The 15,000-nt window shown below is 47.9% G+C and overlaps 1 protein-coding gene across 1 annotated transcript in view; it reads left to right on the top strand.

Moving 5' to 3' along the window:
• The window catches only part of itpkb (inositol-trisphosphate 3-kinase B), a gene marked incomplete at both ends in the record, with an annotated part of 26,579 nt that overhangs the window by 7,081 nt on the left and 4,498 nt on the right, over positions 1 to 15,000 (top strand). Inside the window, 3 exons of the mRNA XM_084453977.1 lie at positions 10,417 to 10,516; positions 11,112 to 11,325; positions 12,870 to 13,074. Of these exons, the coding sequence (XP_084310103.1) occupies positions 10,417 to 10,516; positions 11,112 to 11,325; positions 12,870 to 13,074 (519 nt within the window). The remainder of the gene's footprint in view (positions 1 to 10,416; positions 10,517 to 11,111; positions 11,326 to 12,869; positions 13,075 to 15,000) is intronic.

Here is a 15,000-nt window from a genome sequence, read left to right as displayed (position 1 = left end):
GATCCTGGAGTATTTGTGTAGAGGGTTATGGCTGGAGTTAGTATGAATGATCCTGGAGTATTTGTGTAGAGGGTTAGGCCTGGAGTTAGTATGAATGATCCTGGAGTATTTGTGTAGAGGGTTAGGGCCTACATGTATGTATGTAGTGTCTCATACTCAAGAGTAGCATAGCAAGTATGTGCCTCATACTCAAGAGTCTCCAAAAAACACAGGTTACGGATGCTGTCTCTTTGAGACACACACACACACACACACACACACATACAACCACACACACACACACACACACACACACACACACACACACACACACACACACGCACCTATTCGCACTAAAGATAAAAGTTTGAACTCCAGGAATTAAGAGCAAAGAGGTGAGGGTGCTTTGATGTTGTTTTCTACATCACCGCCTTGCTTCTCTGCTCTGTAGAGCGATGATGTCAGAGATGCCCCTCCACCTTCCCTAACCCCAACCTTAACCCTCAACCCTTGTGTTCTCTAGCCCTGGCCGGCGTAACCTGGTTCTCTGAATCTCCGAAACACCTCCATCACTGTGTGGAAGTCAGAGGAGACAGAACCACGAAGTAGCCTCAGTAACAGAGGTTACTTACCACCCAACCTCTCCAGGACCATTCACAGTACTACAACTCTAACCCTCTAACAGAACTCAAACTGACAGCCTCGTTGAGAGAGCTTTAATTTTGAGAAATTCCACATCCAAATGTCTTCCGGGTGTCTGAATGACACTCTCAGGTGGTGTGCTATTATTCCAAAGTGACAAACAGGTTTCCTTTTAATATGAAATTGGAGGTAATTAAAAATGCCTTCTCTGTTAGATTCCCCTCTCTGCTTGCCACACTGATTTAAAATCCTACACAGACGCTACCTACTAGCTACCCAGCAGTTCATACTAACCCGAACCCTCAACACAGAGGTTAGCTACTGTTCTCTACCTAGCCACTTCAGTGTTATTTATACCACTATCCTATCATAGTTCCAGTAGTAGCTGTAGGTACGGTGGTGTGATGGACTAACAGAACTAACTGATAAGAGCTAAAGGACGGAAGTTTGCTCGGAGTAAACAAGGTATAATTCCTGCAGCCCTGCGATACTGTAGTGTGTGTGTGTGTGTGTGTGTGTGTGTGTGTGTGTGTGTGTGTTGGCCGATGCAAACTCTTTTTTTGGACACTCCTTTCGCTTGACTCCCCTCTCCCTTTTGCCTCGTGCGCCCCAAATCACTTTTTGGCGGGCGCTGCGCGACAGATCTAGGCCACCGCTACCTTAATTCACTCACCGGCAGCAGTCAGTGGTACGTGTGTGGAAGGTCTGAATGCGACCGTGTTTCTCACATCTTCCGGCACCTTGTATTCAGTCAGCAAATAGCTAGCTCAACCGGCCTACTAGCAAGTTAATATGAGCTGATTGTGCATTTCATATTCAGATCAATTATATGTTATACCTGAAAAGTTATACAACTGCATGGCCTCATCTTAGCTTTGATACAGAGAGAAGCCGGTTCAGACGGACCTGTGTGTGTGTGTGTGTGTGTGTGTGTGTGTGTGTGTGTGTGTGTGAGTGATAGAGAGTGTGTGTGTGTGTGTGTGTGTGTGTGTGTGTGTGTGTGTGTGTATGTGTGTGTGAGGGCTCAGTTGGCCCTGTGTGTGTGTAAGGGGGTTTCAGATGGACCTGTGTGTGTGTGTGTGTGTGTGTATGCGTGTGTGTGTGTGTGTGTGTGTGCATGTATCTGTAGTGTCTGTGTGAATGTAAAGGCCAGATGGACCTCGTCGTAGCTCTGACACCTCGTCTCTGTGTCACAGTGTTCCGCACGGGCCAGTGGAAACTCTCTCTTATCTTCACAAGATCGTTGTCTGTCTTTTTTTGTCGCTCAATGAGTTTGTTTTCTTTTCTTTTTTTCCTCAAGTGTGCAGATGTGGAAAATACTGTGGTCGAGCCCCCAGTCTTCCGCTAGCTCAGATAGGTTCCTCTCCAGGGGTTAAAAACCCACTTCCTCCTTCTCAGCGCTGAGTGGAAACTTTAACAGAGTGGCTGAGAGAGAGAGAGAGAGAGAGAGAGAGAGAGAGAGAGAGAGGCAGGGAGTGTGTGAGAGAGGCAGAGAGAGAGAGAGAGGCAGGGAGTGTGTGAGAGAGAGGCAGAGAGAGAGAGAGAGAGAGAGAGAGAGAGAGAGAGAGAGAGGCAGGGAGTGTGTGAGAGAGGCAGAGAGAGAGAGAGAGAGAGAGGCAGGGAGAGTGTGCCTGAGAGAGAGAAAGGCTGAGAGAAGTAGAGGGAGGGAGAGAGAGCTGGGGAGGCTGAAAGGGAGAGAGAGAGAGAGAGAGAGGCATCCCTTTCCTCTCAACTTGACATCTCATGCAGGGTTTTTATCAGAACAATAGCGCAACTCTCCCGCCTGCCCTTCCAGTGATACCACACTGCCTCTTCCGGACCCTCGACACACACACACACACACACACACACACACACACACACACACACACACACACACACACACACACACACACACACACACACAACCAGCCACGGGCTATAGATAGACCACAAAGACAATGGCTAGATGGAGGATACAACCTCATCAGAGAGAGAGAGAGAGAGAGAAACACAGGAAGACAGAGAAAGAGGCACAGCAGGAGAGAGAGAGAAACACAGAGACAGCCAAAGAGAAAAACAGGGAGCGAGACAGAGAGAGCAAACTTGGAATTTTGTGAAGCAGGTGAAGTAGAAATGATTACATGAACACTCCATCGGACAAGGCTCTTATTGGGGGGAGTGGGGAGGACATGTATGTATCGTCCGTTAACCAGGCAGCATGTCTTCAAATACAGCTCAGCCACGCAGCCCTCTGAAGTAGTGTGTGTGTGTGTGTGTGTGTGTGTGTGTGTGTGTACCCTTTTACCTAGCTGCTTTGCTAGTTTTTTAAGTGCGTGCCTCACTGCTCTGGTCATGTGATTCTCATCCAGCTGGTGAATTAGATTACAGGAGTGTGTGATGCTCTGAAGGCCTCTTGTTCCTCCTCTTCCTTCCCTCCTCTCCCTCCTCCTTCTCTCTCTCCCTCCTTCCTCCTCCTTCTCTCCTCCTCCTCTCCTCCGCCTCCCCCTGTTATAGAGAGCGTCCCAGATGTCATGTGATGTGTGTGCAGCTCAGTAGCCAAGCATGGAGACCGCTGTATCAAGCAGCCTTTGTTTCACTGAATGAAGAAAAACGACTTTCAGTCCAGGCAAAACAAACAGTGCTTTGCTTGGATACAAGTACAGTATACAAAACACACACAAACACTCACTCACACAGACACACACACACGCACGCACGCACACCCACGCACACACACACGCACACACAAACACACACATACACGCACCCACACACACAAACGCAAACCCCCCCCCCACACACACACACACAGACTCAGACAAAAGCAAGCATGCATTAACGTACACATGCACACAGTAGTAAGAAAGTCTTGTGTATGTGTGTGTGTGTGTGTGTGTGTGTATGTGTGTGTGTGTGTGTGTGTGTGTTTACAGTAGAGGCTACAGGCTAGTATGAGCCTGCTGGTAACCTACTACCTAAATATAGACTAGTGAGTGTATTCTCTCTTTGTGTTCTGTTAGAGAATTTCCTCAATCTAATGTCAACTTTTGATAGTTCTTTGTCCATAAGCTACTGTGGCGATATTGGGAAGTCAGTGCACAACAAACTTTAAATCAAGCATGCAGAGAATCACATCTAGCAGAGAAGGCATGTTGGGTTACCTCCAATTTCATATTAAAAGGAAACCTCCTGTTTGACCAGACCAATGTTGTTTTCAGAATGACAGCAGACCACCTGAGAGTATCATTCAGACACCCGGAAGACGTTCTGATGTGGTATTTCAAAATTAAAGCCCAAAAAATTGTCAGTGAGGTTGGCAGTTTCAAGTCTGTGCTACATGTGTTGTCATTGCAGTATGTAGACAGGCAGACGGACGGACGGACGGACGGACAGACAGACAGACAGACAGACAGACAGACAGACAGACAGACAGACAGACAGACAGACAGACATATATCTCATTAGATAACGATATGTGTGATTTCAGCTTCTTCTGTTTGGAAGCAAGACAGAGTGTACCAATCATAGCCAATGTTTGCAAATCACATGGTTAATTTCAACATCGGCCCGATGGAACCTCAACCCCAGTTTTTCGACATCTCGTCAAGCTTATTTGTATAATGCACCTTGTGCCTCTGGTCCTGAGCCTGTCGTTGTCATGGATACACACCGTCCTGTCCGGGCTCTTTCGACCGTGAGCCGATCATCGTAGTGATTAGTGATTGGCTAATGGCATGGGACCAGACTTGGGTTTTGAAATCTACCAGTCAGCTCCATGCAAATACATCTCCTCCTCATGCAAATACCATCCTTGCCGTGTGACCAGGTAAACAATATTCAGCCTACATCCCTCAGTCACTGTGTAAACAATATGTGATTTATGAACATGATTTGTGACTGGTTAGTTCAAATAAGAGGTAATATGGGGTGAGAGTAGAGTAGAATGGAGTAGAATTGAGAAGAAGAGAATAGACTAAAGTAGACTAGTGTAGAGTATTGTAGAGTGTAGAGCACACTAGAATAAGACTTAAGATTCAAGATTCCTTTATTTGTCACATGTAATGTATGGTGTACAGTCACAGTGTAGAGTAGACTATATTAAAGTAGAGCTGGCTAGAGTAGAGTTGGCACATCCTCACTTCTGTTTGGCTCTGTACCTAGTCCACACAATAGAGGATCTAAGTGTCTATTGTGTTTTATCATGTGATGTACAGTACATACTGTATTCAGTATATCCTTAAATGGTTTACTGGGACAGCTAACATGTAGTAGCCTATCACATAGATACTGTACAGTAACACGTCCGAAATTATTTATCTACTCTTCTGATAGTGCTAAGTTTATAATGTAGTGTATATTCCATGCGTAGTGCTCTGTAGAAATGTTCCTATTTTCCAGGAGCTTGCTCATTCGTCTCTTGCATTGAGAGAGGTCAGGGAAGAATTTTTAGTTCACCTTCTTTGGTCCTGCGTTTTTTTTTTTTATATCCTCAGGAAATTAGGGTCATGTACATTCTCCCCACCCTTCCTCTCTGTAAACAACGTTGTGTTGCCTCTGTATGAAGTGCGCTATAAAAAAATAAAATTTGATTTGATTTGGCAGTGTGAGCAGTGCCAGGAGAGCCTCTGTTTGTTTTATGGGTTTAGTGCCAATGTTGCCAATCAGTGCGTCAGACAGGTGCTAAAACCTTTCAGTGACTAGGGGCATGATTCAGTGTCAATACCTACACCAACAACCTGTGTGTGTGTGCATGTGTGTGTGGGAGTGTGCGTGTGTTTGTGTGTGTGTGTGCATGTTTGTGTGGGAGTGTGTGTGTGTGTGAGAGAGCATGTTTGTGTGTGTATATGTGAACGTGTGTGCATTTGTATGGTTGCTGGTGTTTGAGGTACAGGTAATTTCCCAGTCGCAGGCACCATATGCTCGACTGAGCTGTGAAGGGAGCATGTGTGTCCCTCTGTCCGTCCGTCCGTGTCCTCTCCCTCAACCATAGTGGGCCATTTGCATCCATGATTTTGTTTGTCCAAAAGCTTTGTCAAACAAATGAGCTTGTTAGCATCAGCCCAATGTGCGTCTCTGATTCCCTGCCCTCATGAACCCTGCCTCTCTCACATCTCCAGACCTGTCTAGTCCTGTCCTGAGGAGAGGGTGTAGCTAGCGAGGACAGGGACAGGACAGGGGACAGCAGCTCAACTCAGACCAGCCGAATGCTCAGCACAGTTTAGCCTAGCCTAGCCTAGCGCAGCCCCAAACTTGAGCTTCTCCGTTTAGCCTAGCCTAGCGCAGCCACAAATTTAAGCTATAGTCTAGCCTAGCCTAGCACAGCATGGCCTCCCTGGCCTCCCAGCTGTGGGCTCTGGTCGGATCTGCACTGGCCTTCATCACTGCGTCCATCCTCCTCTTCCTCAACGACACCAAGGTACCGTAACACTCCGCTCGACCTCCGGGGAGACGTCGTCGTTCTCTCCAGACAGAGATGGAGATGAAGATACACACTTTATATATGAGGATATAGTGTCGCTGATTATAAACTGATGATTGGGATTCCAGGGCCTTTTATATAGCTGGTGGTCCTGTATTTTATCAGATCAAGTCAAATGAATGATTTAAGAAGTGACCTATTCTCAGTCTCACCCTGTGCTGCTCTTTCCAATCCTGTGTGGTGATTCAAATATGGTGGACAAATATACCTTGAGACCTTGAGACGTTTGAGACTTTCGTACGTCGATGCCGAGCAGCGACTCCTGGCCTACGTGCCGTCGGTCAGAAGTGTTTGTGGATCCGTTGTCAGGGGCCCGTGTGAGCGCGGCAGGGCCCGTCGTCCAGTGTCCATTGTTGTGTTGGATGTTTCCATTTCAGACTTCTGCAGACTTCCATGAATTCTTCTGACTGCCCACAGTGTGCAGAGGTCACTACAGGTCATCCTGACCTGACCCAGTCTCCCCCTCCCTCTCTCCATCCGTCCCTCTCTCTGACCCTGCCCCCCCCCCTCCTCCCCCCCCTGCGTCTCTCTCAGTATAGCGCCAGTCTCCTCCCTCCCTCTCTCTCTCAGAACGGACCAATTATTTGGAAACAATGCGATTGTGCGCGCATCACGGTTGTAGAAAACCAGCAAGGCAGCTAGCGACCTAATCCGATTTTAGTTTTAAAATGTTCGCCGCTTACTGCAGCAGCTTGTCGCCCAGTGATAGGCACAGTTAGACAACAAAATTGAAATGAATGGGATATGTTTTGCCTTTTTGTTGTAACCCCTATGCATTAGGGATACGCGCACATCTCGGTTGTAGAACCTGCGTGATGTCAGTGTGATGTCGTCTGATAAGTCACCTATAGCTCCAGTCTCCTCCCTCCTTCCCTCTCCATCCCTCTCTCTACCTCCCTCCCTCTCTCTCTCTCCCTCCCTCCCCTCTCTCTCTCTCAGTATAGCTCCAGTCTCCTGTCTCCAGTCTCTTCCTGTTCTGTTTCCCTCTTCAACCAGCCCCTTCCTGCTTCCTCCTCCGACATGTTTACAAGCATCTTTCCACCCACGCACACACACACACACACACACACACACACAGACACACACACACGCACACCTCTGTGTCTATACCGTGAGGGTCGCAGCCACGGCACCAGCCAGTCAGAGTTGTCAGGCTTGCAGCTTTCTTGCCAAATTGGGTTACTTTGAAAATGTGGCCACAGGTGAAAAAAGCGAGGCTGGGATGGATGGACTTCGGTAGAATTACACCTCAGCCACGGAAAGACTCAGCGCCCAAAAAGCGCTGTTTGTGATCGTTGACAGTGACATAGACAGGGAGGGTTTGAATGGTGGAGGGAGGGCGACGGGAAGGGTATAGATGGCGTACTGTCTTCCTCCTTGACCCTGCCAGGCCTGGGCCGCTCCACTAGAGGAGGCGGGGGTCGTGTGTGTGTGTTTGTCAGTCACACGTGCAGACAGCAGGTACATGCCACCCAGCCACCGTGCCTGGCACACACACACTAGCCCGCTTCAGTCCGTGTGTACATTCATACAAACCGTCTTTTCCCCCGACAATTACAGTTCTTGCCCTTATGGACTCTGATACCTCAAGCACCACTCTGTTGTAGCCTATTTATTATTGTACAAACTGACACCTTTCGGCAATGGTGGCTCCTCTCTGTGACGTAGTAGCTGCGGATAATAGAAGAAGTGTTTTAAAGGTTGAGAATTCTTGCTGGGTTTTTGTGTGAAAAAATTGGGCTTTTTTTGAGAGTCCATCAGGCTGGACATTTTTTTTTTTACAGACTTTGACAGCAACACTGGCACCAGTCCCTGTCTGTGTGCGTGTGTGTGTATGTGTGTGTGTGTGTGTGTGTGTGTGTGTGTGTGTGTGTGTGTGTGTGTGTGTGTGTGTGTGTGTGTGCGAGTGCGTGCTCATTTGTGTCATTGTCACTGTTGAGTTTTTAAGCACTCTCATCTTACACCAAACCTCCTTTATCTGACAGCCTCTGTCTCCCATCAGCCACTCTGACACTCACCAGAACCCCCAGGCACACACACGCACACACACACACACACACACACACACACACACACACACACACACACACACACACACACACACACACACACACACACACACACACATATCCTCCCCCATAAACCATTATGGTGAGTGGAGAGGATGGTGTCAGTAAACGTTGTGTTTCTGGAGATGAATGGAGGTCTGAGGTTCTCAGGGATCTTCACTGGACTCCTCTCTAAACTTTCTCCCTGCTTCCACTTCAGTTCAGTTTTATTGGCATGGCAAGTATTTCATAAAGTATTGCCAAAGCAAACGCATATAAACAATGACAGTGTACTGACAATTTAGCAAGACAAAGGAAACACATATTTAATCATGATAACAATGATTTACATTTCACGAGCTGTCACCAAAGCTATGGCAGGTGGCCACATACTTTGCTTTTCTCACAATAGCAATTCTAATTTTGCTGTCAGTTAGGGTTTCAAATTAGTTTGGTTCTTTTCTCTCTCTCTCTCTCCCTCTCTCTTTCTTTGTCTCTCTTTCGCTCCCTATCTCCCCCCCCCCCCCATCCTCTCTCTCTCTCTCTCTCTCTCTCTCTCTCTCTCTCACACACACACACACACACACACACACACACACACACACACACACTCCCTCTCTCTCCCAGACGTTAGGGGAACCTCACACTCCTCATCTCTGAAGCTGTGTGTGTGTGTGTTATCTCCTGACCAAGGTGTGTGTATGTTCCTGGCTCAGCTGACCACATGCTACACTGACTTTCTGACACATGATCGCCCTGCGGCAGGGGAAGACTGTGTGTGTGTGTGTGTGTGTGTGTGCGTGTGCGTGTGTGGTACCTTCCACCTCCGGGGACAAATAAAGCTGAAACCCGAGCATGCCTCTCACCCCTGCCTGCACCTCCCTGCCGCAATGTGACGGAGATACGAGAAAACATCCCGGACTGGCCCAAATGCTCTCTAGAGTCACCTCTATCTACCTTCCCGCTGGAAACACCCCCCCCCCCTCCCCTGTCCATACATGGCCATATTAGCGCTGACCCCTGCTCGCCACCGCCGCGCTTGGTTAGCTCTAGAGCCTCTGCATAGGGAGCCCAGCGCAGAGAAACACGTCTCCTTAAAAGTCTCTCTGCGCCTGGCGCTTCAGAGGGAGAGAGGGAGGCTGAGAGAGGAGAAGAAAGGAAGGGAGAGGGAGAGACAGGAGGAGAGAGGAGGGGAGGGAGAGGGAGAGACAGGAGGAGAGAGGAGGGGAGGGAGAGGGATTTCCTGGCTGCAGTTGAATACTACTGAGAGGTCCTCTTAAAGGTAGTCATGGGAATGGCGCACGGCTGTGCTTGACACGAGGGATGTGTGTGTGTGTGTGTGTGTGTGTGTGTGTGTGTGTGTGTGTGTGTGTGTGTGTGTGTGTGTGTGTGTGTGTGTGTGTGTGTGTGTGTGGTGGAATGAACTGCCCACTGATGTCAGAACAGCAGAGTCGCTGCCCATCTTTCGTCGCAGGCTCAAAACTCATCTCTTGAAGAAGTACTACAACAATCCTCCCTCCTAAGCACTTATTGTATTGTATTGTATTATATTGTATTGCACTGTACTTTAGATTGCTATTCTTGCTTTGCCTTCAGCACTAGACTATGCTCTTGGTCACTTGTTTTAGAAAGAAGATGCACTTGTGAGTTCTGGCAAGTAGTAGTACATTGGCTCTTCCTACGTAAAATTATTGTTAGTCGCTTTGGATAAAAGCGTCTGCTAAATGACTGTAATGTAATGTAATGTGTGTGTGTGTGTGTGTGTGTGTGTGTGTGTGTTTACGACGAGGGATATCCAGAGTTCAAGGTGTGCCCTAGCCTAGAACACGGAGAGCCCATTGATAGTGCTTCAGTGTGTGTGTGTGTGTGTGTGTGTGTGTGTGTGTGTGTGTGTGTGTGTGTGTGTGAAGGCTTCCCTGGTCACCAGGGGAAACCCTTCATTCCCCCCTGGGAGAGAGCGGTGGAGAATGTTCCGGTGCTGCCAGCAGTACAGATTAAAGGGCTCTCTTAGGACACTCAGTGATCTGGAATCACTCACTCACACACACACACACACACACACACACACACACACACACACACACACACACACACCCTTATATAACTCTTCCCTACATCTACAGTCTGATTACTAACAACAATTGTCTATCATGGAGGTTCTTTCTCTCACAGGTATGTGTACTGTATGTGTTTTCAGTGTGCACTGTACATTTTCTCTAAACTGTCCGTCTCTCTCTCTCTCTCTCTGTCTGTCTGTCTCTCTGTACCATTCTATTCCCAATGCAGCACAAGTCATGGAAGAAGATCAAGAACATGGTCCACTGGTCGCCCTTCGTCATGTCCTTCAAGAAGAAGTACCCGTGGATCCAGTTGGCTGGTCATGCAGGTAGGCCCTGAACCAGCAACCAGCAACTATCGTTGTTAGGACATGTTTAGACTGCCAACGGAACCGATTTCAGTTTGCTTGACTATGAACTGCCATTTTGTCCATTATTCAAAAGTCCTTCGCGATAATAACGCGACCTTAGAATTCCATTCTTAGAATGGAGGAATGTTCCGACGCTATGCTTGTACCACGTCTGGCTGGAGGAACCAACCTTTCTAGCCTGGCTTCGCCAGACCCAATTGGCAAAAATGCGAAGGGTCTGGAGCTGCTGAGTTTTTGTCTATTTCCAAGGCGCCTTATCAACGGTCGTAGACCAAAATGCCTCTGGACGCAATTGGATAGACATATAATCAATCAGAGCAACGAAACGCAGGTTAGTCGTCGTATCATCATATCAAAGGGGTACAGTCGTCGTATCAAACCCGCCCCATATTAGATCAAAGGTTGTGATTGGCCCGACCAAAATCTGCCGGGCGGAACTCAGTCTGAATGGGAGCGTGACCAGACAGCGGAGAGGAACAGGATGTGAGCTCACGTGATCAGGGTGGCGAAGCCCGGCTACAACCTTTCCTCTCGTAACCTCGTCTCCCTCCAGGCAGTTTCAAGGCGGGGGCTAACGGGCGCATCCTGAAGAAGCACTGCGACTGCGAGCAGCGCTGCCTGGACCAGCTGATGAAGGACGTGCTGCGGCCGTACGTGCCGGCCTACCACGGGGACGTGGAGAAGGACGGCGAGAAGTACAACCAGATGGACGACCTGCTGGCCGAGTTCGACCTGCCCTGCGTTATGGACTGCAAGATGGGAGTCAGGTAGGCTCGAACGCGTGCACGTGCACCCGGACTCACACACACACAGACACACACACACACACACACACACACACACACACACACACACACACACACTCAAGATGGTAGGTCTAAGGTTGAGGCCCGTCTCCCTCTCTCTCTCTCTCTCCCCACCCTCTCTCTTTCTCTCTCTCCAGAACTCATCATCTCAGAATAAGAGCCTCTGTTTGTCTAACCTTTCCATCTCAGATCTCATCTGTTTCTCTGGCCTTTCCCTCACATCTCTCTTCCTCTGGTCTGGTATTACCTCCACCTCTCTCTCCCTCTGGTATTACCTCTACCTCTCTCTCCCTCTGGTATTACCTTCACCTCGCTCTTTCTCTCTCTCTCTCTCCTTCTTCTCTCTTTCTTTCCGCCGGCATTTCCCTTACCTCACTCTCTTTCTCACTTTCTCTTTCTCCTCTCTCTCTCTTCCTCTTCCTCTGGTAGACTATATACAGTATATTATCTCCTTCTCCCTTTCCTTCTCCCTGTCTCTCTCCCAGCTGTACTAGCAAGTCTTGTGTTAGCCCTGTGCTAGGTAGGCCTCAGTGTGCTAGCCCTGTGCTAGCTAGTCTTCAGTGTGTTAGCCCTGTGCTAGCTAGTCCTCAGTGTGCTAGCTCTGTGCTAGCTAGTCTTCAGTGTGTTAGCCCTGTGCTAGCTAGTCCTCAGTGTGCTAGCCCTGTGCTAGCTAGTCTTCAGTGTGTTAGCCCTGTGCTAATGTGCTCTATAAATAAAGATTATTATTATATTATTATTATATGTGCTAGTTAGTCCTCAGTGTGCTAGCCCTGCAGATAGGCCCTGGTCTATAATTGGTTGTTATCCTGGCCATCTGGGTAGCTCTGAGATAAGACGGGAAAGAGAGTGATGATGTCTCAGCTTTGTACACTAAACACACATTTGAATGACTTTATTTGTGTTCACATAATCAACAAAATCTTGAACACAAACAATAATAGATGTGGAAGCATTGGACACTCACTGACTGCCATACATTACATCACTTAGCAGTCTAAGGATACAGGAAGCAACGTCTCCTCCATATCTGACGACTTCCAACTATCACAGACAATGAACAGAATTTTGCCAGTGCCTTAGCTTTTGGCTTGGGCATTCCTGCCATCCGTACGCCCCTCATGACTAGTCTGTGAACATTTCCAAGGCTACCAAATATAAACACCAGCAGTTTACATGTATACCCAAGCTGCGTGATTGCATCTTTGAGTGGCTGATATTTTAACACCTTGGTAAGGAAAGCCTCTTCCAGACAGTCGAGTGCGACTCACACACACACACACACATAAAAAAATTACCCTAGACCTACTTTGGAGAGCAACACAGCAGCACAAGTGTTCTCCTTCTCATGGCGCAGTATGTACATACGGGCAGCCTATCAGAGGCCGCCTCTGCCGGTCGGCGTCAGAGGTCAGATCCCCTACAGCAGAGTCTAGAATGTGAATGTCAAAGTGAGACAACCCCCCGCCCCCCACTCACCCTCCCCTCCCCTCCCTCCCCTTCCCCAGGACCTACTTGGAGGAGGAGCTGACGAAGGCGCGTAAGAAGCCGAGCCTGAGGAAGGACATGTACATGAAGATGGTGGAGGTTGACCCCGAGGCCCCCACCGAGGAAGAGCGCCTCCAGCAGGCCGTCACCAAGCCCCGCTACATGCAGTGGAGGGAGACCATCTCCTCCACCGCCAAGCTGGGCTTCAGGATCGAAGGCATCAAGGTGAGGGGCCGTGCGTGCGAGTGTGTGTGTTTGTGTATGTGTGTGTGTGTTCTTGTTAAACTACCCTTGTGAGGTCCAGATGTCCATTAGGTTATGGTTCATTTTAGGATCAAAGGTTAGGGTTTAGGGCTTGGATTACAATTATGGTTATGGTTATGGTTAAAGCAGCCCAACGTAGGATGTGGTATTTTTGCGATTTGGTGCCCCCTACATGTTCACTTTTGCACAACTGTCATGAAATGGGAAATTCTATGCACGTTCAGTACAGCTGCACACTTGCATTTGTTTACAAGGTGAAACCAGTCCCCAAACACTCACATGAGACAACAGTTGATAGCTGGAATAAAAGGGCCTAGTATACATATTCCCAGGTATAATGTATGTGATAGCCACAGCTAATGTCGGTCTACTGACAGCCTCGTTAGCCCAACTTGCAACAGTGTACACGCGCGCGTGTGCATCCATCTCCAAATGCGCTACAAATCATACAATGCTGCACTTCATGGCTCCTGACAATCCTATCGTGTGACTAGCCAGCTAGTCATACAATGCTGCACTTCATGGCTCCTGACAATGTGTGTGGCTAGCCAAAGTCATACAATGCTGCACTTCATGGCTTTTGACAATCCTATCATGTGGCTAGCCAACTAGTGCTGCAAGTTACGTAACAAAACTAACAACACTGTCAGATCGCCAACTCTAACTCAACTAAGTTAGACTAGCAAGCAAACGTTAGCCTAACACACGCAATGTAGTCACTATAGCATGCATCTGCAGACATTCACAGCTAACACAGCCAAACGTCAAGTAATTCTCACAACATAAGAGATAGCTAGTCAGCTTAGACTAACTGACATTATAAAAGAGGCTACTGTAGCTAGATAGCATCCTCATACATTCACAGGTAACACAACCAAACATCAAGTAATTCTAACATAAGAGATAGCTAGCCAGCTAACATTAGGCTAGCTACGTTACAAAAGAGGCCAGGTTGGCGTCAGTCTCATAGCGTTTCATTACACTTCACTTCGTCAGCTCGCTAACTCGCTAGCAATTAGTTTAAAAAGTTACTACACTACAAGTTAGCAGCTTAGCTTGGGAGCTACGTGCCCCAAGCTAGCTAGATTACATGCATCCTCATACATTCACAGCTAACACAGCCAAACATCAAGCGATTTCAACATAAGACATACAGTAGCAACCCAGCTAATATTAGGCTAGCTACAGTATCACTAGTGCAGTACAAGTTCAAAGAGGAAAGAGGCCAGGGGCCGGTTGCACAAAACATCTTCAGTTAATATTTCCCTTAAGTTCTGACTTAAGGTTTCCTTAAAATAAAATCTGTTGCACAAACACCCTTAGTATTCCCCTTAAGGTTTCCTTAAGATGTCCCTCAAGTATTTAAGGTTTTCTACTTATCTCGGTATAATAGACTTAAGGAGTCCCTTAAAGTCAGTTAAGGTGTTGCACAAAAGACCTTAGCAAGCAAAATAAGGGAAAAACGTAAGGGACCTCTACCCCAACCTTAGCTAAGTTATGGCTGCGTTTATGAACATAAACGATGGAAATCGAGTCCCAAGAAGAGTGTTCCGTGACAGGGAGAACCCACTAGACACTCTTAGTGAGGAACAACTGATATTTAATTACAGATTTGATCGACAGTCCATTTTTGACTTGTCCGACCGCCTGGGCTTGGACCACCCAACCTTCCGAAGCTATGCGCTTCCAGCCCCGTTGCAATTGATGATTGCGCTCCGATTTTATGCGACGGGATCTTTTCAGTCGGTCCTCGCAGACATTATTCATGACCACCGTTCTACTGTGTGCCGTGTGGTTCACCGGGTCTCAAACGCCCTTACCGGTCTGCTGGATGAGGTGGTCAACTTCCCATCTAAACGGGAGGAGGATGCGGTAGCGGCGCACTTT

The sequence above is a fragment of the Borostomias antarcticus genome (genome assembly GCF_949987555.1).
Source record: "Borostomias antarcticus genome assembly, chromosome: 19".
In the NCBI taxonomy this organism is placed as follows: Eukaryota; Metazoa; Chordata; class Actinopteri; order Stomiiformes; family Stomiidae; genus Borostomias; species Borostomias antarcticus.
The sequence above is the reverse complement of the archived record's forward strand: the minus strand, read 5'-3'. Positions and strand labels throughout refer to the sequence as shown.